General features: G+C 41.3%; 1 protein-coding gene across 6 annotated transcripts in view; it reads left to right on the forward strand.

Moving 5' to 3' along the window:
* The first annotated feature begins 333 nt into the window (after positions 1–333).
* Positions 334–24,297, forward strand: part of DTWD2 (DTW domain containing 2) — a 95,448-nt gene continuing 71,484 nt past the window's right edge. For 4 of the 6 annotated variants that reach the window (XM_069776845.1, XM_069776843.1, XM_069776844.1 and 1 more), the window contains exon 1: positions 334–485. In XM_069776845.1, the coding sequence (XP_069632946.1) occupies positions 416–485 (70 nt within the window). In that variant the 5' untranslated portion in view covers positions 334–415. Of the gene's footprint in view, positions 486–5,543; positions 5,658–24,297 lie in introns of all 6 variants that reach the window. The other 2 variants (XM_069776850.1, XM_069776849.1) reach the window with 2 other exon arrangements.

Consider the following 24,297-nt stretch of genomic DNA (forward strand, 5'->3'; position numbering starts at 1 on the left):
GACGGGCCGGCCGCGGGCGCCGCTCTCGCCGCCTGCAGGCGCCCACGCCTTTCCGGGTAAAGGCAGGGGCGGCCCCGCGGCCCCAGGCCCCGCCGGGCGCCTCAGCCGGGGGAGGCGGCGGGAGGGGCCCGAGCGGGGAGAGCCGGCCCCCGGGAGCGACGCGACGCGAGGCGACGCGCGGCAAGGGCGGCCCCTGCCGGCCGCGCCGCTCCCCAACGTGCCGCGTGAAAGGCTCCCCCCACCCCGATTGGATGAGGCCCCGCGAAGGGGCGGGGGCGCCTCACGTGTGCGTGGACGGCGGCCTCTCCTGCCCGCTGGCGCCCCCTGGCGTCGGCCGGCGCTTCCCGCCGCGCCGGCATGGAGGGGGGTAGTCCCCCGGCCCCGGCCCCGGCCCCGGCCCCGGCCGAGGAGGGCGATGGCTGCGCGGGCCTGTGGGAGCTGCCGGTGGAGCGCTGCGAGAGGCGGCCGGAGTGCGGGCGCTGCAGGTGACGCGCGGGGCAGGGCTGTGGAGGAGTCGCGGGAGCAGCGGGCCCGGTCGGCCCTCGCCTCGCCCCGCCCCGGTCTTCGGGAGCCTGCGCCGAGGCGGCGCGCCGTCGTGGCGGTGGCGGCGGGCGGACGGGCGGCGCAGCGCTCGGGGCAAACGGTGTTCGGTTACTTGGCGGCGGGCCGGGCGGGGGGGTCGGCTCCTTGGCGGGGAAGGAGTCGCCCTCGCGTGCGCCTCTCCCCGAAATCTCGCCCTCGCGTGTCGCGTCCCCGAAATCTCGCACGTCTCTGTGTCCAGAGACAGGCTGCGGGAGCGCACACGCGCACCTTGTCGAGATGTCCGTCCGTCCGTCCGTCGGCAGCGGCGCTGGCGGTAGACGAGAGTTTCTGGCCCGCCGTCGGCCGTTTCACCTCAGGAAACCGCCTTCCCTGCGGCGGGGCGGGGGAGATGGGTAGGGGGCAGCGCTTGGGGGGACTTACAGAGGCTGGCAACGAGCTGGTGTGAAGTTGTTGGGTTGTTTTTTTCGTTTTGGTTTTTTTTGGTAGGTTTTGTTTGTTTGTTTGTTTGGTTGGTTGGTTGGTTTTTTTGAGAAGTTTCTGGTTCTCGCCAGGCGTGTAAGTTTGGCTGTACTGGGTTAGACCCCAAGCCTCTCTTTCCAAGCACAGCCTGCATCTGTGACACCTGGACGAGGTGGAAAATGTCCCCTGGAGTCTGTGGGAGAGTGAGGTGGGGGAGAGGACGGTGCGGTGTCCCCTAAGTGCCATGCAGTGAAGTACCAGACCTCAGTACGGCTGCTCAGTCTTTGCTGCTTTGCCAAAAGAAAACGAGAAATGAACCTTATGTGACAACTTTGCAGCTAATTTTGAAATCCATTCAAGCACTGGGCAATGGAAGAGTTAATATAACTTGATGTGAACTCGGGTATCTTTTTAAAGCAGGCAGTGACTTTTGATCTTACAGAAATACCTTGTAACCTGATTATATGTCCATGTATATACGTCCTTTTAATAGAGAGAGTTGGCAGTATGTCAGTTGTCCCTGAACTGAAAAGTTTGTGCAAAAGCACCAAAGAAAAAAATTTCCAGTACTTACATTGATTTCATCTGTTTCTCTTGATCAGTTAAACAAGGAGAAAGGCATGTAATTTTACTAACAGTGTAGTTGTAGTCTCTTTAAAGCGTCAGAGTACAGGAGCTTATTTTTGGTGAGGTTCCTGTAAATAAGTCATCATAAAAAATACGTATCGTGTAATGCATAACATTTGTGTTAAGTATTAAAGAACAAATAGTCACAGGCCATAGCTGGTGCCCAAAGGTGAAAACCTAGCAGATGCATGACACTTCCCTTTTGCTGCTCTTTTTTTCTCCAGTGAGTTTTAGCTCAGGGGACTTCTTGAACCAGATGTCGGTTTCTGTTTGTTTAATATGCCCCTGTAGATAATTTTTTTTTTTTCTTCTTTGAATTTCTCTAGCCCCCCCTGAACCCATGTAAAGTTCTGCAATGTCTGGCTGGCAAGAATACACCTCAGGCCAACAAATCCCAGGGGGAAGAATTACCTTTCTGTTTATTTTGGTTGTAGCTGCTACCTTCCTCTTTTGCACATAGTATTCAAGGTGTGAGCAAGCCAGAGATTTATACTTTGGGTAATGTGTTTCTGCTCATTCTTATAAGGACCCTTCCTCATGCTATGGCTGCTTAGTTTCCTAGTAACCTTTTGGTAAGTGACTTTGTTAAAAGTCTTTTGGAAAGCTAAAGTTGATTTTTTTTTTTTTTTTTACAACTACAGCACCCTTATCCCCATGTTTGTTGAGTCTTTCAGAGATCTTAAAATAGTTTTGAAAAGCAAGATTTCCTTTTGCAAAAGCCATGCCAAGTCTTTTCATGTAAATCACGTGTTTTTGGAAGTGTTCACTAACCATATTTTTAATTATAGTTTCAGCTTACAGTAACAGTTTCATTTGTTGCAGATTTTAATTTTTTTGAAGTTGTTTCATGTTTGCCATTTCTAGTCCTGAGGTGCCAAGGAACAGCTGAATGAGAGTTAACCTGCTGTCATTCCTTACTCACCTATTTAACCTTGAGTTCTTTCAAAATGCCTGTAGGGTGCTGCTGATTATTGTTGTTTATTTAGTCAGTGTGTTTCATAACCTCTGCTCTAGTTCCTTCGATTTTGGACAGATTCTCTGCTGAGTCACCTACAAAAATGGTTTCCAGAATAGGCATCCCCCTGTTTTCTTTCATAGTAAAACCTGATGGAAAGTATTTACTCAGCTCCTCATCACCACATAGTATTAAAACAACAGCTTCCTAAAGAGCAATAAATGAATTACACTTGCTGTGAAGAGCACGGGTACAATGAGGACAGACACTGAAAGAAACGTAGGGGCAGAGAAACCAGGGAGGATAAAAAGACCACAGAGCTGCTTGCTTTTTAAGAAACAAGGAAAGTGGCAATTTTTTTGAAACTAAGTTTTGATGGAGGTTACGATGCAAGACTGAATTCTGCACTCAGTCTATTTTTGCAGTGTATCCTCTCCATCCTCTTCCTCATTCTGGTTGTCATTGAGCACAGCGTTCTGTGGCATGACTTGGAGTAAAAGTGAGTAAGTCAGTGACTTAGGGTGCATCGTGGGAGGGAATGTTATGAAACTTGATTATTACCCTGAATGTTATCATGATGGTGATGGTTGGGAACAGGTATCTTTAACTGAATCCCTCAATTTTCTAAACTATAGTGTAGATTTTTACTGTAAAACACCTTAATGGATGTGATTTAAGAGTATTTGGAATCAAAGTTTATAATGGTGATGGTCTGAATTCAGTACAAAAGCACAGCAGAACGGGTTCTCTTTAGCATTATCTGGTGATTCCTCGTGGGGACTGACTTAAGATTTTGGCTTTTTTTTTTGATATGGCAAGATGTCTGATTGACAGGTTTCTAACAAGTACTCATTCAGTCAAGATGTGAAACAGAAATGTGGGAGTAAGGTAGATAAGTTTTCATTTGGATAATGTGAATGACTTGAGTGTCCTGAAGGAACAGAATGTTTCTAAGTATTATGTGTTTGAGACTTTCTGTTGCCTATGGTGGTTGTGGAGAAAATGGTAGCATTTGCAATAGCTTATGGTGGAGAGTTTGAATGAAATAATGTAATTAAATTTTACATTTTGAAGGCTTGTGTGTGTGTAAGCACTAGTTTAAAAAAAAAAAAAAGATTGTGGAAAATGATCCTACTCATAGTTGGTGTTTGAGGTGGCAAATGGCTGATGCAAGGGAAGTATGTGCAGTTGACTTCATACTGTTTTATTCTTGAGGCTACCGTTTAATTGGTTGTCTGCCAAAACCAAAAGGTCAGTGGTGATAAACTTTGAATCACCAATGATTATTTGATCACTTCTTAGGCTTTCTCAGCTGACAATGTTCAACTTCCTTTCAGAAGTTAAAGACATTTAAATTGTAGAATACGCTTAATAAAGTTTCCAAGTTGCTGTTAGCATGGAAAACAAAATGAGCAGGCCCCACAATTGAAGCCATATAGGACAACAATTTGATTTTGTGGTGTGACAAGCTGAGAGCAATATACCATTTTGAAATTTTGTCCTTGTATAGGTCGGAGTTCACTCTTCTCTAGATACTCGGTGTGCTGTTAGGGAAAAAGCCTTTTGGTAGTACAAAAGCAATAAATGCACAATGACTTGTTACCGCAGATCTTGACTGTGCATGTGCAGAATTTTACTGTAGTAGGAAAACTTCTGAGGAATGTTTTCAGGAAAAACTAAGATTTTTAACTCTGAGTATTGTTTATGATCTATGCGTATTGCTAGGTCTCTTGTGGGCCATCAGAAATCCCCACTGGAAACAGTCCTCTATGTTTGCAGGGCTAATTTATGTTGTAAAGCTAGGATAAAGTTAGGATAACAACCACTGGTGTTTTCTCAGGTTCTGCTATGATATATGCTGTTATGTGGTATTTGTATTTCAAGGGGCGGGGGGGGGCGGGAAGAGAAGGAGTAACTTTAATCCTTTAATACAAATGGTCCCTTTGCCATCTAAGGTATTACAGGTACTATACTTAATCTGGGTACTGTGTGAGCGCTCTTGATAGTGTTGCTAGATTGATAATGATGTGATGGCATAGTGCTGCTTCATGTTTTGAGGAAAAATTTAGTGTTCTTACATAAGTGTCCCATATTTGTTAATATTTTTTAATATTCCTGTTAAGTCATGCAAAGGCTGAAGCAGCAATGTGGTCTGTTTTCAGCACAATAAATATATGCAGTTGCTTTATAGCACATTGGTATGGTATTTAAGTGTAAACATGAATTTTAAAGTTTAATTAACTATCAGAGACAGTGAAATAAGCAAGCATTAATTCTTTTAGCAATGCCTGCTGCAAGAAAATAGCTCCATAGCCTTTGATTTCTTTGATGTTCTTAAAAATGAACTCCAGGCTTTTATTTTGACTGCTCTAAGTTTATTGCAATTTTTCACTCCCTGAATATATTGATTACTTATCACTGCTTAAACAAATGTTCTGTGAAACTGAAACTGTATGTTTCCTCATGGTTCATGACTTTTAAGAGGTGACTTACTGTTCTGTAGGATATATTTTAAAAAGTTTCATGCATCTCCTGTTAAGTTTGCGTTGAAAAAAGGAAAAAAAAACCCCCCATGTTTAGGTGACAGGCATCACTGGAGTGAAATTTATTATTCTAGGTTCTTAAGTGATGTATCAAGGGCAAATTTTTTTAAAATGCTATTAGCACTTTCAAAGACTCCTAAATCTGAGCAATATTTGTGCTGAATTTACTCATTTTCAGTATAGTTAAATGTGTAAAGTAGGTTTACAAGTGTATCTGAGAACGTACATGTCAAAATTACATGGATAAATAAGGTGATCCTGCAGAGTTTAGGAGCTAAATTTGTGCATCATCAGGAGACAGAAAGAAAAAGGGTAAGCAGGTGAAACAAAATGAGACCCATTCACATGCATGTTAAATTTGGCAGCAACTAAAAGCCAGATTGTGCCCGTAATTATTTTCTATGTTCCTTCATCAGGAGAGGTGGGTTCACTGTGTGACTGGAAGGACTCTTGTAGGATTTCAAGAGGGCATTGCTATATCTCATCATTTGGTATTAGTGTGCATATGTATGGCACTACTGTGAAGGAGGGTAAGTATCATCTAGTCTATGGGCATCTCTGTTATTTGTGGTTGGTGCAGCAGTGATAACAAGACACTAGTAATATAGGTCCTTCTCCAAATGGTGGTGGAAAGGAACAGTATTACCATCTCATACTTCGGGGTAATTTTTTTCCACTTCAGGCATTTTCTCTTTTGCTCTCTGAAGAGGATTACCTGCTTCCTATCAGGACATAATTGTCAATGACTACTATGAGTTCTGTAGGGTTAGGGTTCTCAGCTGCACCTGTACTATGATCACACTGTCTTGTCACTATTGCTTACATCACAGAATCACAGTGTCCTGGTTTCAGCTGGAGTAGAGTTAATTGTTTTCCTAATAGCTAGTATAGTGCTATGTTTTGAGTTCGAATGTTGATAACATTGATGTTTTCAGTTGTTGCTAAATAATGTTTAGACTATAGTCAGGGATTTTTTCAGCTTCTCATACCCAGCCAGCAAGAAGTCTGGAGGGGCACAAGAAGTTGGGAGGGGACACAGCCAGGGCAGCTGACCCAAAATGGCCAACAGGGATATTCCATACCATGTGATGTCATACCCAGTATGTAAAATGGGGGGAGTGGGGCTGAGCGGATCGCCACTCAGGGACTAGCTGGACATCGGTCGTCGGATGGTGAGCAATTGCATTGTGCATCACTTGTTTTGTATATTCCAATCCTTTTATTACCCTTATAGTAATACTTTTGTAAATTTATTAGTGTTATCATCATCATTATTAGTGTCTTCTTTTCTGTTCTATTAAATTGTTCCTATCTCAACCCACAAGTTTTACCTTTTTTCCAATTCTCTCCCCCATCCCACTGGGTGGGGGGGAAGTGAGTGAGCGGCTGTGTGGTGCTTAGTTGCTGGCGGGGGGTTAAACCATGACACACAGAATGGGCAAGGTTGGCAGGGACCTCTTGAGATCATCTAGTCCAGACCCCTGCTCAAGCAGGGTCAGCTGGAGCAGGTTGCTAAGGACCATGTCCAGTTGGATTTTGAGTATCCCCAAGGATGAAGACTCCACAACCACTCTGTGAACCTCTTCCAGTGTTTGACCAGTAAAAAAGTGTTTTCCTGTGTTCAGATGGAGTTTCATGTGTTTTACTTGTGCCCGTTGCCTCTTGCCCTGATAGTGGCTGCTGCTGAGAAGAGTCTGGCTCCATCTTCATTCCCTCCCATCAGATATTTGTACACATGTATAAGATCCTTCTGATCCTTCTCTTTTCCACACTGAAGAGTCCCAGCTGTCAGCCTCTCCTCTTACGAAAAATGCTTGTCCCTTCGTCATCTTTGGCCGTGTGCTGGTGTCGTGGTTTAACCCCAGCCAGCAACTAAGCACCACGCAGCCGCTCACTCACTCCCCCCCCATCCAGTGGGATGGGGGAGAAAATCAGGAGAAGAAGTAAAACTCCTGGGTTGAGATAAGAACGATTTAATAGAACAGAAAAGAAGAAGCTAATGATGATAATGATAACACTAATAAAATGACAACAGTAGTAATAAAAGGATTGGAATGTACAAATGATGCGCAGGGCAATTGCTCACCACCTGCCGACCGACACCCAGCCAGTCCCTGAGCGGCGATTCCCTGCCCCCCCCTTCCCAGTTCCTAAACTAGATGGGATGTCACATGGTATGGAATACACTGTTGGCCAGTTTGGGTCAGGTGCCCTGGCTGGGCATGAGAAGCTGAAAAATCCTTGACTATAGTCTAAACACTACTGAGCAACAACTGAAAACATCAGTGTTATCAACATTCTTCACATACTGAACTCAAAACATAGCACTGTACCAGCTACTAGGAAGACAGTGAACTACATCCCAGCTGAAACCAGGACAGCTGGACATGCTCCAGTATGTTTGTGTGTCTTGTGCTGGGAAGCCCAGAACTGGACCCAACACTGCAGACATGGCTTTGCCAGTGCTGAGTAGAGAGGAAGGATCACCTCCCTTGACCTCCAGGTGGTGTTCTTAATGCAGGCCAGGATGCTGTTGGCCACCTTTGTGGCAAGGGCGAGGACACTTTGCTGGCTGATGATTAGCTTGTTGTCTGCCAGGTCCTTCTCTACAGAGCTGTTTTCCAGCCATTTGGTCCCAAAGTGTGTACTGGTGCTTGGGGTTATTCTTCCCCACGTGCAGGACTTTGCATTTCCCTTTGTTGCAACTTCATAAGGTTCCTGTCAGCCCATTTCTCCAGCCTGTCAAGGTCCCTCTTGTCAGAGTCCCATAATCCCTCATGAGGTTCTTCTAGATATTTCACATAGGGAAAGGTGTAAAGTTTAATAGGAGGTTTACTTATTTGAATATATCTGACATTACATGAATTTTGATTTAGCAGACTGATACAGCAGTGTACCGAAATCACAATAAAATTGCAGTATGGCAATTGCATTCTACAGTGGATGTTGGATCACAATAGAAATGTGATTACTAGTCTCTGTATGCTAGCCATTGCTATACTGTGCATCCTAAGTTGCCAGGAAGGAATGCATGGGTTGAATCCAGCTCAAGCCCATTGCTCTCTTCAAAGTTCATTTGGTGTTTGTTCAGCTTTTACACTAGGTTATGCTGAGCCACATAAATACTTTCTCCATGCTGGTCTGGCTGGGTTGGGAAGATGGTACTCTTTATCGATTATCTCAGGGGAGTCCATTTACACAAACGATTGATCCACTTAGCTGATAGAGCAGTTTTTCTAAAGCAAAAGCCACTCTCCAGTCCTCTTTGTGTTGAAGTAAGTCCAGCTTCCTTTATGATAGCTGTGGTGACTTCCTACATTGTTTTCTGAGCCTTCTTTTCATGAAAGGGTTCATTTATTGGTCACACCTCTGGATGGCAGCACAGCCATGTACTCACCACTCCTGCCAGTGTATCATCTGTGAACTTGGTAAGGGTGTACTCTGTCCCAGCATCCAGGTCACTAATGAAGAGGTTAAACAGTATTGGCCCCAGTATCAATGCCTGGAGTACTCCATTAGCAACTTGTCTCCAACTGGACTTTGTCCCACTGGTCACAACCCTCTGCACCTGGCTGTTCAGCCAGTTCTCACTCCTCCTCACAGTCCACTTATTTGAGTGGTACTTTATCAGCTTATCTAGGGGGGTGTCATGGGAGGCTCTGACACTGTCAGAAGCCTTACCAAAGCTGAGGTAAACAACATCCACTGCTCTCCCCACATCCACCAAGCTAGTCACCTCACTGTAGAAGGCCATCAGGTTGGTCAAGAACGATTTCCCTTTTGTAGATCCATCTGACTACTCCCAATCCCCTTCTTGTCCTTCATGTGTTTGGAAATGGTTTCCATGAGGATTTTCTCCACTACCTTCCCAGGGATTGATGTGAAGTTGACTGATGTGTAGTTTCCTGGATCTTCTTGCCCTTCTTGCAGACAGGAGTGACATTTGCTTTGTTTCAGTCTTCAGCAACCTCTCCCGCTATCCAGAAGTAATCAAAATTGTCCTCGGAGTAGCATCAGCCAGCTCCCTTGCATGGATACAACCCATCAGGCCCCATCATGGGCTTTTGAACATCCAGTTTGTTTAAGTGCTCCCTAACCTTGTCCTCCTCGACCAAGGGTAAGTCTTCCTTGCTCCATACTTTCCCCTCTGGTTTCAAGGGCCTGGGATTCCTGAAGGCTGGTTTTACTGGTAAAGACAGAGACAAAGAAGAGATTGAGCACCTCAGCCTTTTACCTGTCCTGTCTCTCCAGTTCCCCTGCCCCATTCAGCAGTGGGCTCATGTTTTCCCTAGCCACCTTTTTTTGCTGTTTATGTACTTGTAGAAGCCTTTCTTGTTGCCCATCACATCCCTTACCAGATTAAACTCCAGGTCAGCCTTGGCCATCTCTACATGTTCAGACAGCAGATCTGTATTCCTTCTGGGTCACCTGTCCCTGCTTCCAGCTCTTGTACATTTCTTTGTTTTTCTAAGTCTGAGTTTAGTCAGGAGCTCCTGGCTTATCCATGCAGGCTGCCTGCTGTCTCTCCTGATTTCCTAGTTGTTGGGATGGACCTTTCCTGAGTTTGGAAGAGGTGATCCTTAAATATCAGCCAACTCTCCTGGACTGCTTTTCTCTTCATGACCACATCCTGTGGGACTCTTCCAAGCAGGTCCCTGAAGAGATGGAAGTCTGCTCTCCAGAAATGCAAGGCAGTGGTCCTACTTTTTGCTCTGCTCTCTCTTTTTAGGATCCTGAACTCCACCAACTCATGGTCATGCCAAGGCTTCCTCTCTGCTGTTCATAAGTATCACATTCAGAAGAGCAACTTTCTTTGTGGGTTCCTCACTCACCTGTGCCAGGAATTTGTTATCAATGTACTCAGATCTAGATTGCTTGAGGCCTGCTGTATTGTCCTTCCAGCTGATATCAGGATGGTTAAAGCTGCCCATGAGGACGAAGGCCTGTGAACGTAAGGCTTCTTACAATTCTTTGAGGAAAGCCTCATCTACTTCTACCTGATCAGGAAGTCTAGAGCACATATCCACTACAAAACTCCTGTGTTGGTCTGCCTGCTAATCTTGACCCATCCCCTCTCACTGACTCCTGACCTGTCCCAAGGCTGACCTCCAGGCATTTCAGCTGGTGTCTCACATAAAGGGCAACTTGCCCTCCTTGCCTTCCCAAGCCCTCTGTCCTAAAAAGCCCATATTCCTCTGTCACAGCCTGCCAGTCATGTAAGATATCCCACCATGTCTCCATGATCCCAGTGTGGTTGTAGCCTTTTAACTGCACACAGACTTCTCTCTCCTCCTGCCAGCAGGTTGCGGGAGGTGATCCTTCCTCACTGCTCAGCACTGGTGATGTTTGTTCCCATCCTGAGTCTAGAAGCATTGCAGAGAGGCATGTGAGCATGCAGATTCCCCAGTACAGGCTTAAGAGCCTTCCCCATTAGGCTATTCTGCAGGCACCTTCTTCTTCACGTGCCTGACCTCACCTCACCTCTGGCTTTTTGGTTGCTATATACTTCCTGTTTCCATCACTGTAAGGCTTGCCTACTCAACTTCCCTACTTGTTTGTTGAGGAATTACTCCCTTCCCCATAATTTCTAGTTTAAAGCTCTGCCTAACAATAGTTTGGCCAGCCTGTTGGCAAAGGTAGTTCTGCCCTGTTCAGTCAATGCACCCATTTCTTTCAAGTAGCTGTTGACCCTCAAAGAGGATTCCATGGTTGTAGAAAACAAAACCCTGCTGCTGACACCAGCTGCACAACCAGTTGTTAACATGCAGGGTTCATCAAGACCTTCTGAGACCCTTCCCCCTCACCAGCAGGATTGACAAGAACATCACCTATTCCCTGGAATTCCACCCCCAGAGCTCAGTATTCATGCCAGATACTTCTCAGGTCACCCCAACAGTGTCATTGGTGCCTACATGGAAGAGCACCAGAGGGCCAGATGAGCCTTGGTTACTATTCTACAATGTCCCAAATGTGAGCCTCCAGCAAGCAGCAAACTTCCCTAGAAGACAGATCATGGTGGGCCTCCATCCCGTGCAGCAGGGAATCTTCTACCATTATCAATTCCTGCTTCCTTCTAGTAGTCCTGAGTGGGTCATGCCAAGCCATCAGAGATGCTCCATTGGACAGCACTCCCACTTCTCATCAGCTATGAAGACAGTGAACCTATTGTGTAATCGCAAGTCATTGGGTGGGGCAGGAACCTTCCTCCTGGAGTGAGAGGTCTCTACCTTCCAGCCTTCATTATAATAAGAGTTCTACATTACCAGCTTCATGGGCACAGGTTCTTCATGCCCCTTTGCTGCAGCTGAAGGTTCAGGGTCTCAGAAGAGATCCAGCTGATCTCTTAATGCTCTTTGATACTGTGCAGGGTGACCTCCTCCCACAGTCCTTTATAGAACAGCTAGCGGGCAACTGCATGCCTCCTGCGGGCTAGGAGACCACATGCCCCAGTGATAGGCCCCAAGCACTCCCTGTAGCCTGAGACTTGCAGAGGTATATCCTCCTTCTGAAGCTCCATCTGGGTCTTAGAGTCTGATAGCAAAGTGGTGGTTACTCCAGTGGTGCCTGAGAACCATGCCCTGTGACCACCATTGCTGAGAGCAATGTTCTAATCCAATGTAGATTAATTATCATAGAATATCTCAAGTTAGAAAGTACTGATAAGGATCATTGAGTCCAACTCCCTGTTCCTCGCAGGACTACCTAAACCTTATGACTTTTGAGTGTCATCCAGATGTTCCTTGAACTCTGACAGGCTTGGTGCTGTGACCACTTCCCGGGGGGACCTGTTCAAGTGACCGACCACCCTCTCAGTGAAGAACCTTTTCCTAATGTCCGATCTGAACTTCCCCTGACACAGCTTCATTCCATCTCCTCATGTCCTATCGCTGGTCACTAGAGAGAGGAGATCAGCAACTCCCCCTCCACTCCCCCCTTGAAGAAGTTATAGCCTGCGAGGAGGTCACCCCTTGGCCTGTTCTTCTCCAAACTGAACAAACCAATTAGCTGTTCTGCTGAGTGAGTTTTTTCCTGGACAGGCTTTTACCAGCTTTCTGCCTGCTGTGGGTGGGGTTATCAGACTGGAGGTAGAAGGTGGAACTGTGGAAGCTTGACTCAGATCTAAGTTTAAACTGCTGTGAAAGAGCACTGAGATGACTTAATACTACTAAATCAAAAGTATCCCCATTCAAAATAAACTAAAATTAATTGTATATATCTTTCTTGTGAACTGCAGAAGATAATAATGTAACCACTGATGATAATGTTATAGTAATACTCTCATTCCTGGCCATTTGACCAAAAGCTGGCAGAAAGAAGTAGTGCCTTCAACAGAGGAGATGGTCTTGGTGAAGTTATAGGATAGTAATGAGACAATGGCAATTATAGATCTGCCGGAAGAGCACAAATAGCCGGTAATAAAATTTAATTCTGAGATGAGGCAAAACCCCCTAGAAATAGTAACCTTTTGTAAACATGAAACTGGCTTTCCGGTTCTTGGTGGTAGTCAAAGGTTGCATTATAAAGATGCTATGTATTGTAGCTTACAAGACAGTATCTCAAAGTATCTGCAGCATCAGCATTTGCTGAGGAAGATATTTTGGAAGGTAGTATTCAGTATTTTGCAGATATGTCTAACAGAGTGTCTGTGAAGAGTGATTATGTTGAAGATATTAAATCTTAGGTCTGCCTTTGGATTTGTGTGGAAGGACTTTGTCAGTGACACAACATCTGTTTGAAGCTGGGAAGAGGGGGGTGCCTAGCAGGGAAACACTGGGAAAGGAATTATATTTTTTAAAAGAGTTGTCTTTAGCTTGTGCTGTTAATAGCAAAGTGGGTAAATTGTTCTGTGTGTTGCAGTGTGGCTGAAGGAATCAGAAATTATTTATCTCTTCATGGGTTTTTGGCTATGGAACTGAATTTTATTTCTTGTAACTTTTTTCATTTATTACTTTTCAAAAAACATGGTAAGTTTGCAATTCTGTTGTACCCTTGTGTTGGTCTTGTAATTGCATAAATAGGTTTTTAAAAGTGTTGTCCAAACGTGGGGACAGAATTCCCTGAACTGGTGAATTGATGCGGCTTTTGTAAGCTAGTTTCAACAGAGATGAGCCTGATAAAATAGTTACAGGCCTTGTCACCTATAAGTTGTGTTTCTTCAGAAAATAACTAGAATTATTAGCAAAGATTTCTTATCTCCTTACTGTGAATAAAAAGTGTTTATTCCTGATATTCAGTGATTTTTATATAAATCATTTCAAATATAATTTAATACAGAAGGGTAGAGATGTGAATGTATTTCAGTTTCTGTAAGCATAGGTATCTAGGCAGCTGAGAAGGTAAGAGAGACCTTGGTGTAAATCAGGTGTTTGACCCTGCTTTGGGGCTTTGTCAAACCTGTAGCAAATGTGAGTGGCATGAAGAAAAGCTCTGTTGCCATGACTGTATTCTTTTTGATATTTGATTTATGCATTCATAGCCAGCTTGGATATCTGTGTTTTTGCATAGAGAGATCTGAAGCAGTACCCTTAGAAAGCTAGAGGGTGAGTTAAGTGCTTGAGCAAGAAGATTCTGCTGTCCTGTCTGCCCTCAGACTTGGAGTTGATTATTCTTTACTGGCCAGCAGAGAATCTAGCTGCAAGACCACAGAACAAATTACTGTTGTGAGTCTGACATTTAAACACATGTGAATCAAGGGGAAAACATTCCTTAAAGGTTTTACAGCCTAATGCAGAATTATTTAACAATAAATGCTTATTTTTGCATGCAAAAAGTCATTTTATAAACTGTGGAAGTTTATTCCAGCACTAAGTGGTTATGTAGATTTTCCTGCCATTGGAGCAGCAGAGGGACTTATGCAGTAACATGTCAGCTCTTCTGAAGAGGCTAAGAAATTTAAATAGGGCTGGGGGTGTGGAAGGCAAGTGTACACAAGCTGAAAGTCTCTAGCATTCAAGAATTACCTTTTTCCTTCATAGACGCATACGTCTCTTGAGTTCTTGATTTATTTTCAGTAGAAGATTCTCAAGGAGTTTTAAAGAAAGTTAGGAGGGACTCTTGAAATTATATACTTAATAGTAATATAAATGTAGAATTTACTACAGATGAAGTTGTAACTTGTTGAAATTGGTGAACTAAGATATACGTAATCTGTACCACATTTTAGGAAGAGAAGCTAAAGTAAGTGGAAAAATTACCAAGCATTAGTTTTGAAGTTCAGTGCCTCTTACAACCTTAACACACTTTTATTAATGTTGCTTTAAATGATTGTAGTTCACATGCTAAATTCTGTGGCTTCTGTTGGTTAGAATTATAAATATGAAGCTAAACATTGGTCAGTGGGTTTCAGTTTATTTTTGTTCTGCGTTTAGCAGTTACTATATGCAGAGTAGTTTCTCATGCTGTTGTCTCTTTGGCCTATATTAGCAGTAATGAGTGGTGCCAGAACTGTTGATGATTTAAAAATTTTAGTGACTTGAATGTTACTTCTTTCTGGTGGGCTAAATTTCAAAGGCATTTATTCATTTCCTATTATATTGTGATCAGATTAATGAGTAGTGACCTTTTTAGGCCACTTATTTTGTGCTTGGCTGACTTGGTTAGCATCCATTTTGATGAGCTGGCATTAAAATTAAAATAAAAAAAGAAAAAGGAAAAAAAAAGTTTGTCAGTCTGGCCACATCCTTTTGACTATGGACAACTATAGGCTAGTAGGAGCACAACCAGAGATAACTGCAGCAGAGAATAATCTTGTTCATTAAAGCAACTCTAGTACCTTTGATCTGCTTCTTTTCTGTAATTACACCAAGTGCAACTTTGCCTTGTGGATGGTAGTGTATTGTAAGAGAAGCCAAAGATGTTTCAACATTGATCAAGCCTTCCCAATTTAATCATGAGGAATATTAAAAATACCAATGGTTCCTTTACAAGAATTGCTATTGATTTTTATAAACATAACACAAAGCAAAAACCTAAACAAAAAAATACATACTTTACTTTTCGTGCTGTGATGGTTACAGAAGATGGTTAGGTGAGAGCTGCAGACTGTTAATCCATATATGCAAGTAAGAGTTGGTTTAAGTGCAGCCAATTCTGTGATTTTTCTTGTAATTTCTGAGGCTTGCATCTGAGATTGGGATGGGTGAATTTCATCTGGAAAGTGGTGCTATGAAACAGAACAGTATTTCCTTTTGAGGAAAGCCAGCCCTGACATATCCCAGAGTTGTTTATGACATAAAAGTACTGTACAGCTTGTCTGAACATCCTGTGACTGATGTGATCTTACTTCACTCAGATTCTTCTTCAGGTACCCTTTTTTTTCTTCTTCTTTTGTTTTCCCCTCAGCCTAACTGAGTTTCATTTTTACAAAACCAAGATTTCCTGTCACTTCAGATGCACCACTCAAACTTTCCCCCCTTCTTGACTCTGTATGCCAGAATTTCTTTTTCTTTCTTCCCCCCCCCTCCCCCCGACCTTCCTGAGAATGAATTATCAGGATGATCTGACTTCTTCCACCTGTAGTTTTTTGGCTGCCTTTCATTTATTATTTTGGTTTTTTCTCCCATTTCAGTTGTGGAAGGTCATTGCTGGAGTCTTCTTTTAGTGACTGTATTTCATTCCACCACCTGATCTCCCATCCAGATTTATCCCTTGCAATGCACCTGTGTGTCAGTTTCTCATTTTTTAAGTCATATACTGTCTTCTGAGCACTGGATTCAGGGTTTTTTTGGCTCTTTTATAGCTTTACCAGCATCATACTTTAGCTCCACAAGCTTTCCTGAGATGTTTTTTGTCAAAGCCTGTAATGCTTTCTGCTTGGAACAAATAATCCAACTTTGAACTCCTGGATGTGTCAGCCTAGTAGTTGCCTGTGTTGTTACTAGAAGCATAGCTTTCCTTTGGCTTCTAAGACATAGTCCTCAGCTATTTTTTTTCTCCATCTTTCTACGTACCATTTCTGAGTTACATCAATGATGGTTATCATTTGTGTTAAGAGTTTCTTTTTAAATTCTTGTCCTCAGTTCCTAAAATTATTCAACATCTATGTCAGTATTGAAGAACTGCAAACTGTCTGTAACAGCTGGTTTTCATTTAATCATAAGTTTGTCTTCTCATGAATGTCCAGCTGTATTGGCTTAGTCACATAAAGGAGAATGTGTCTTTGCTGTATTTCATAGTGTCCAGCAAGACAATAATTTGAACAAAACAGACAAAGCGCGTCCTGGAGGCCTCATCCTATGGCTTTTCTGGCACAACAGTAATAGATAGTAGATGATTTATGTTGTAAAGTTAATTGGAATTTTTCTTACCTAATGAGTAGCCAAATACTGTGGCTGATCTTTATTTCTTTCTACATATTTTTCATAATTGTTTTTATATCAGCAATTGATAATACAGTTTTCTGAGTTTGTTGGGGGTTTTTTTTGTTGTTTTTTTTTGTTTTTTTTTTTTCTTTTTTTTAAGCAGTCAATCAACTGTTTTCCAAAAGGCTAGAGATTTTAAATAAAATTGAATGTTCATGCTCCTTAGGTTTCAGGAGGAGCACCTTAAAAGGCACAGTTTTTATATGAACTGACAATATCTGCTTATACAACCTTACAATGTTTGTTATAAAGTATTTTCATTTTCTTATGGTGTCATAGAATAGGCGTTCTTCCCTATACTTCTGTTTAGTACCAGCACTTCAACATTTCCATTTATTTCATAAGTCCAGTTTAATGAAATTGAAAATAGGTCAATCATGCACTGGGGAGAGAATAAATGGAGGAAATTGGAATGAATGTGAAATATTCAGGAATTATGTAATTTGATGCTCACATCAGATAGTGGAAAGAAAATGCTCCTTATCTTAAATAAAGCACCTACAGTTTGTGGGTTTATTAAGGAAGCCAAACAGTCTGGAGAAATCCACTGCCAGAAAAGTTAATCAGAGATAAGGTCAGACTGTTCTGAGGGGACAGTGGCTAACCACGTCTGGTTTTGTTAACAATGGATTACATTCTTAACTGCTAGAAAATTGTGAATCAAATGAGTGGTATTTTAGAAAGAACGATGCTCACAAAGGGTGATTTGGGGGTTCTTATGTTTTGTTACTTGTATAGGACAAGAGTAGTTGTCCTCTTCAGTTTTATGATGTATAGAACTTGTTTTTCCTGATAGTTCTGAATTCAATATTACTCTTACACAATTTGGAAATAATCCCTTTAATTTTTTTCCTCAGTGTCTATTAGGATTTGATTTAGAAAATTGATAATTTCTCTTTGTTGGAGTTTTCATTGAATGGTGTTCTGAGCCTGTAAAATCGTCAGGGTTTACATGTGTTTTACTATTTTTAATAGAAGTGATTGTTAGTTGTACCCTCTAATAGGGAATTTCTTCATTAAAATACCAAAGAGATAGAGCAATTAAATCCAGATGCAGGTCTCCAAGAAAAAGGCACCTCTAGTTCTCCAGGAACATCTAAGTTCTTTTAAAAACTCTATGAAAAAGCAGGCAGCTAATGCAGTGCATTACGTTGATTTTAAGTGCCTTTTAGAATATGTCATCTCCAAGTAGATTAAAAAAACCCAAACATCAAGTACAGCAAACTTTCTTTTATATATATAGCCCCTTTATGCCATACGAAACTCAAGCAGAGATTCTGATGAATATGTATGTGTTTTAAACTCAAGTAGTTTCAGAGGGATCTGAACACCTAAATATCTTAGAGCTTCAGTCTCTAAAACTACTTCGGTGATGTCTTTGACATTTATAACAGTACAGTGGATATAATCCATCAAACCCTATTAATTTAGTTACCCTTCGATATAATTCTGTTGTGAGCCACTGCTTTGGTTTCATATTCTGTTCATGTTTGCAAATATAGATTATGTAGCATTTTGGAGAGGGGTCAAAGGAGAAATTTAGTAACGGCACTATCAGAGGACTAATGAAGTCATGTAGCACAAAAAGAAGTGGAGGTAGGGGACAAAAGGAAGAACAGCATGCCCACCTACTTTGCCAAACTGGTTAATGGATTTAATATCATCTAACCATAATGACAGGTTTTGAAATAGTGGTGGTTACATTTGTCTGAGTGGATAAGAATACTAGAGAGGTGTTCGACAATTTTCTACAGTACCCTGGTATTCAAGATGAGAAGATGCAGACTGGATAAACGGGGGCTACAAAATGAACAAAGAGCTGGCTGGACTGTTGAGCTGAAGTGATCGACAGTTCAAAGTCTATGAGACAGCTGCTTTTAGGAGAGGTTTCTGTGGGGTTTTGTGCTGTGTGCAAAGCTGGTGAACGTGTTCCTAATGACCAGGGTGGTAGGGTGGAAGGCGTGCACAACAAGCTTGCAGGTGGCACCAACATAGAGGGAGCAGTTGCTGGACTGCAGGAGGATAGAGCTGCAATTCAGAGAAATGTTGACGAACTGTCTTGTCATTAGGAACCTCACAAAATTCAGCAAATTCAGTGCCCTGTGCCTGGGGCTGAACAAGCCCTGGCAGCATTGCAGGCCTGCATACTGGCCGGCAAGGAAACCACTCTGCAGTAAAGACCTAGGGCACCAAGGTGGGCAGCAGGCTGAATGGGGGGCCAGCAGTGTGCCCTGGTGGCAGAAGAGCTCCAGTGTATCCTGGCTGTTTCAACGAGAAGGTAACTGTGTTTCAATGTAAGAAAAAGCAAATTACTCTTTGTGAGAGTGGTTAAATGCTGGAGCTGGTTGCCTGGTGAGACTCTGGAGTCTCTATCCTTGGAAATGCTCAGATCAGGCTGCTCGAGACCTTTGAAATTATTCCTGCTTTGAGTGGAAAGCTGGCCCAGTTGATGTCCGGAGGTCCCTTTCAATCTGAATTATTTTATGAGTCTGTTTATAGCCTTGTACTGTTGTTCTCTGTCTGAGTTAATACCAGTGCTTCTCAGACCAGGCAGTGCTAATTTTCTCAGTGCAAAATCTTAGTGTTGTGGTCCATCTTGTTCCCGTCAATCTCTTAATGAGGTACTAAGGTGCAGTCTAAGCTTGTTTTTGTTAACTTTTGTGAGCATGCTTGCCAAATATACTACATTAGTTATAACACTAGTGTTTCCAAGTTATACAAGAAAAGTTCATCTATGCAACAGACCTCTGGCTTTCTTATGCAAAAGAAAGTATTATTTTAAGTTATTTTTCCTAAGAAATGCTGACTGCAAAGCACCTTGAGTGGTCATTAGGTACAATCAAGATGGTTCTAGGGTTTGATGTGGTGACCGCTATATTCAGCATTTAAAAGCATTTGTGCTTAATTGGTTGTATACCTTAAAAGCAGCATCTTACAGTATCTCCAAAAAGCTTTAGAATAACTTAATGAACTTGATGCCTGGTTAAATAAATAAAATATTCTGTATTCAGTAAAAATCAACACATTTTAATGAAATATAATAACTGTTTACTGTTTAGTAACAGTTATACTATTTTAAAATATGTTATTTCATTGCATTTTACCAGAAAACTGGTTGACTGCTTTTTAATAAGATTGATGCTAGATCAAAATCAAAGTGAAAGTGTGTTTGGCAGAACTGCCTGCTATTCAGAAAAAGGGCGCTAGAGTGTAGTGTAGCATTTATCGTACTCTTAGAGCTAAGAGGTATCAGGAAGTCTTCTGAACAGAACATTGCTTGCACGCTGACTTTTTTTTATATGTGTTATAATGTTGAGTTACACTGAAGTTCTCTGAATGTATAAACACAACTCCATTCTTTTGCCGTCTATGGAGAAGTGGTGAATGGTACACTAGAATACTTTAATTGAAGATTCTGTTTAATATTTAACCATTTTCCTAACTTCTGTTATTCATCATATGAAGCTCTGTTAACTGTATTTTTTGCTTACATTCAGTTGAAGGTAAACTGCAGAGAATGGTATATTTTCCTTTCAACAGGGGTATGTACACTTTAAAGAAGTTTTGTCTGATAGAAGGCATCCACTTTATTTCAGTGCTAAATATAGATTAGAATGGGCTTCCTGTTGTGTATTCATCTGTTTTACCAAAATAAAGTATAGCAATACCTTCATTTGCCTTTTTTTTTTTTTTGGGGGGGGGGGCATCTGTGAAAGGAAGAAGGCTTAAATTCATAGCTCTAAGTGACAGCATATGGCATTGTTGCATGGATTGAGAGATATAAAACCTTAGCTCTTCTTTTAACTTCTGAAAGATGTGTGGGTACTAAGTGTGCTTTCATTAAAAATCAATGGCAGAATTGACTTCTGACTTCATTTGGCGTAGAACTGAGCTTTTAATTTAACTCCTCTTTCTCATTTGCTTGCTTTGAACTAGGATTCAGACTTGTTTTGCTATTAGCAAATAAAGTATACACGCTGATAGGCTTTAAAATACTATATTAAATAAGGTAAAGTTGCATAGCTAGACTTAATTTCCAAATAATAAAAGACCTATTGCTTATGTGGAGATAGAAGAGTCAGTTTTGTTGATACTTGGTCTGTGTTTTTGGAACAAGAGAATGCTGTGGATGTAATTTTAACTTCAAATCAAAACTGAAAAACTGCATGAACTGTGACATGGAAAATCAGTGTTAGAATTTTTTATTCTTGCATAGATTCTTGCAAGGGTACCCTTAATGACAAGTTGTAGTTATGCTTTTTTAATCAAGAAACCAACAATAACAAAACAATAATGCATGAGGCTTTTAGGTAGTTTAACTACAGATTTGTAGACCTCATTTACGCAGCTTCAGTTGCTATTTGAACCAATGAATGCAGCTGAAATACAGTCACTAGCTCCAGCTAGCACTGTCTTAATCCCTTAGTTTCTCAAGCTGCCTTTCCCCTGCCTCACTGCAATGTTCACTATGACCCTTTATTCCACATGGGGTGCAAAAGAGCCTGTGTTTCTTCATGCCAGGGTACCAGACTGAGAAGGAGAGGGAGAGAAGGGCTGATTAGCCACAATTTCTGAGAATCCTCCTCAGGGAGGCCCTTTGGGCAGGCATGGAGGGGGCTAGCAAGCCTACCAGACAAGTCTGCCTGCTAGTCCTGGCAGGTTGGAAGAGGTCATCTGCTGTACAGAATTCCAAGTTGCATGTGTAATATATTTTTGGTCCTCTTCTGGATTGTAATGAAAGCTTGGTGCCAGCAGAGAATCAGTGTTGAGTTCTGTCTGGTGGTTTTTATTGCTTTGGAAGAACCCTACAGTTCTGCTGAAAACAGGCTGAGTAGGAGGCACAAGCAAACTTCCCTTAAGCTGTGCTACTGCTTCTCTGATTTATCAGTTATGTATGTTCTTGTGTGTGGAGGTACACATGTTAGCAATGCACTGGACTGATTTGTCTTGCAAATCTGTATAAAAATTAATAAAATTTGTGAGTAATTGTGTAAATATACAATTAAGACTTAGATAATTATTTGTTGCTAACCTAATCAGAAGCTGAAATAGTGCTAAAAATAGTAATTGCTAGTGAGTGTATTAATGCTTGCTAAAATGCCATTCCACAATATTAAATAAAATTTATTATTGAATGGAATTTTTTATTTTGAAGTTTGCTGAAATTGGAGTGGCTGAGGAGCAGGTGCGGGAGTGGGGTGCTGCAGGCACAGTGCAGCCTGGCAGTGGTGGTGGACGGCTGGGTGCTGCCTGGTGAGGGCACCCACTGCATGGCAGGAGCAGCCCAGGTTGGATTTTGGCTTAGTGGCCCTTGGTAGGGAAGTCACACAGCAGGTACTTTCTATGTTATGACCATTTTTGCTTCTCTGGACTGTTTTATAGCTTAGTGCTCTCTGCCCTGTTCCAGTCCATGCCTTTAAGATAGTTTTCAGCTTTTTATTTTCAGTTTTAGTCAAGAAAATAAAATAATAGAAATATTTTGGGCCACGTTAGGACAGACCTTCCTAATACATGATGTCATTGCAGGTAAATAGGCAACAACTCTAATTCTAGTCAAGTAACTGCTCACACCTTTTCTCCTTTTTCATGTATAAGTCTTTAGACAGGGGAATAGGTCAGATTGTGTAGCTGGAGTTCGTAAAATCCTGTCTACACAAAGTTCAGATTCTGTGTCTTTTCAGTTAAAATTGGTGGAGAGATATAAATTAAGGAAGTGTTAGAAATGAAAACTTCAAGAGAGTCTCTTTGACAGTCTTTATTTTTATAAGCATTTTGTATTCTTATGTTGGAAATGGCTTGCAGCATTTTCAGATGTAGGCACTTCTTAACCATCTTTTAAACAAGCTGCATGTCAACTTAAATAAACCATAGCTGGACTGAACTTTATCACATAAAATCAAAGGCACAGTTTCTCATTTTTTAATTATTATTTCAAAGGCTAAAACAATAACAAGCATTTGGGGAAACACAACTCTTTAGTTTGAAGCAAACATTCAAACGAATGTACTTCTGTAGTGTTGCAAAAAAAATTATCTTCAGCCAGTGATATCCACAGACCTCATTTAACTTAGGAAGCATTAATTTAGGAACTGCATATGCTCTTTAAAAATATACTTCTGTTTTTATTTTATGCTATTAACTGGGGCGTTCTCTGCATATATACAAATGGATGAAAAAATGGAGTGGCTGATTCTGTATTGTTGGAATTTTTTTTTTTTTCTTTTTCTTTCTTGAATTGGTTGGTTCCTAGTTTCCCAGGAAATTCTGAGCTTTTCTACAAGAATTCTTTGGTTACAGAATTTTTCTGGTTTGTCTGTTCTTGTGACAGCCTCTAAACTTCTGAGACAGATTCAGAGTTATAAAGCTGGCAATGTAAAACTTCAGTTTAACTTCTTAATCTTAATGTCTCAATGGCTTGCTTTAAATGCTATTACAGCTTCACCTTCTTCAACAAATTTAAAGCTCTGCTAACTGTCTGGCATCGAGCTTGTCAGAGTGCCAGCTATTCTGCCAGACTGTAGAGCCAAGATGCATGAAAATGTCAACAAACTCAGGCTCATTAGTTCTTGGCTTTCCTGGCCTTTCTGTAATGACTGCAGTGCTGCATAAACTAAATGCTATTTTTTTATTTACTCCTATTAGTTACAGTGGAAACCACAGCCAACTTTAATGTAAACAGTTGAAATAGTTGAAAGAGTGTTCTCCTATTGATTTGTTAATTGCAGTTATTTGCAAGGAAAGCTGCCTGCCAATGTCTGCTTACATATAATAAGTTAGGAAAATATACAGGGTGGATATATTTTCTTCTTTGTATCTTTTCTCTTTTATAGCATTGGAATATATTTGTTGGTTTTATTAAGTTCAGATTAGCGCTGTAAGCTGCCATGAACATTTCAGGCTAAAAAATCCCCAAACTTACCTGTTTGTCCTTTATGACTTAACTGGTCAGGCAAAAAGATTATTTGCCTTGGGAAATGGTCACGTGAGAACACTGCACAACTTAGAGCCTTTAGTGAAGGCAGTATGGGCCTTGTCCACATTTCTGGAATATATTGTTTTTTGTCTGTATACCTTCAGCATGAAAATATGTAAAAGAACACTCCTTGAGGACAGCTTACACTTAACATACAGCATTCATACAGGTGCTGTACTAACAAATCTACTAATTTTGTTGGGTAACCTATTACCTTCTATTGTAACGTCAAAGTCTAAAGGAAATGTCCAAATTAATTTAGAATATTTCTGATGTAATTGCCTGTTACTGTAGTGTTATAAACTTCTCCATAAAAGCCACTTCACCCTTAAGTGGTAATTCTCTAGGTACAACTATCTCTTCAATAATAATAATAATACATAATAATAATAATAAAAATCAAAAAAGTCTATTGTACTATTTACTTAGTGTTCAAAGCCACTGTGAAAAATATGATAATGCAAAATAGAAGGGAAGTTTGGAATGATACATCAACTACCAAACATTTGAAAGGGAAGGTTTTTTCTTTACTAGTTTTAGATATTTTTACAAAGACACATTTTCTGGAAAGAAAAATATCATGTATGTTTACTTATTTGCCTAATTTTTCAAGAAACATACTAGCTGGTGTAATTTTCCAAAAGACAGGAATGTTCTCCTTAATGAGAACTCTGATCTTGTCATGAAATAAATGACTGCTTCCATCCCTTACCTCCAGAGAGTTGCCTTTTTTGTCCAATTTTAGTCTTAAATCCAGGAACAATAACATCTTATAATCTCTGTAAGTAAGGCTTTTCAAATGTTTTGCTACAGTTGTTCAAATCCAGACGAGTTGGG

This window comes from Haliaeetus albicilla, chromosome Z, assembly GCF_947461875.1.
Source record: "Haliaeetus albicilla chromosome Z, bHalAlb1.1, whole genome shotgun sequence".
Lineage (NCBI taxonomy): Eukaryota > Metazoa > Chordata > Aves > Accipitriformes > Accipitridae > Haliaeetus > Haliaeetus albicilla.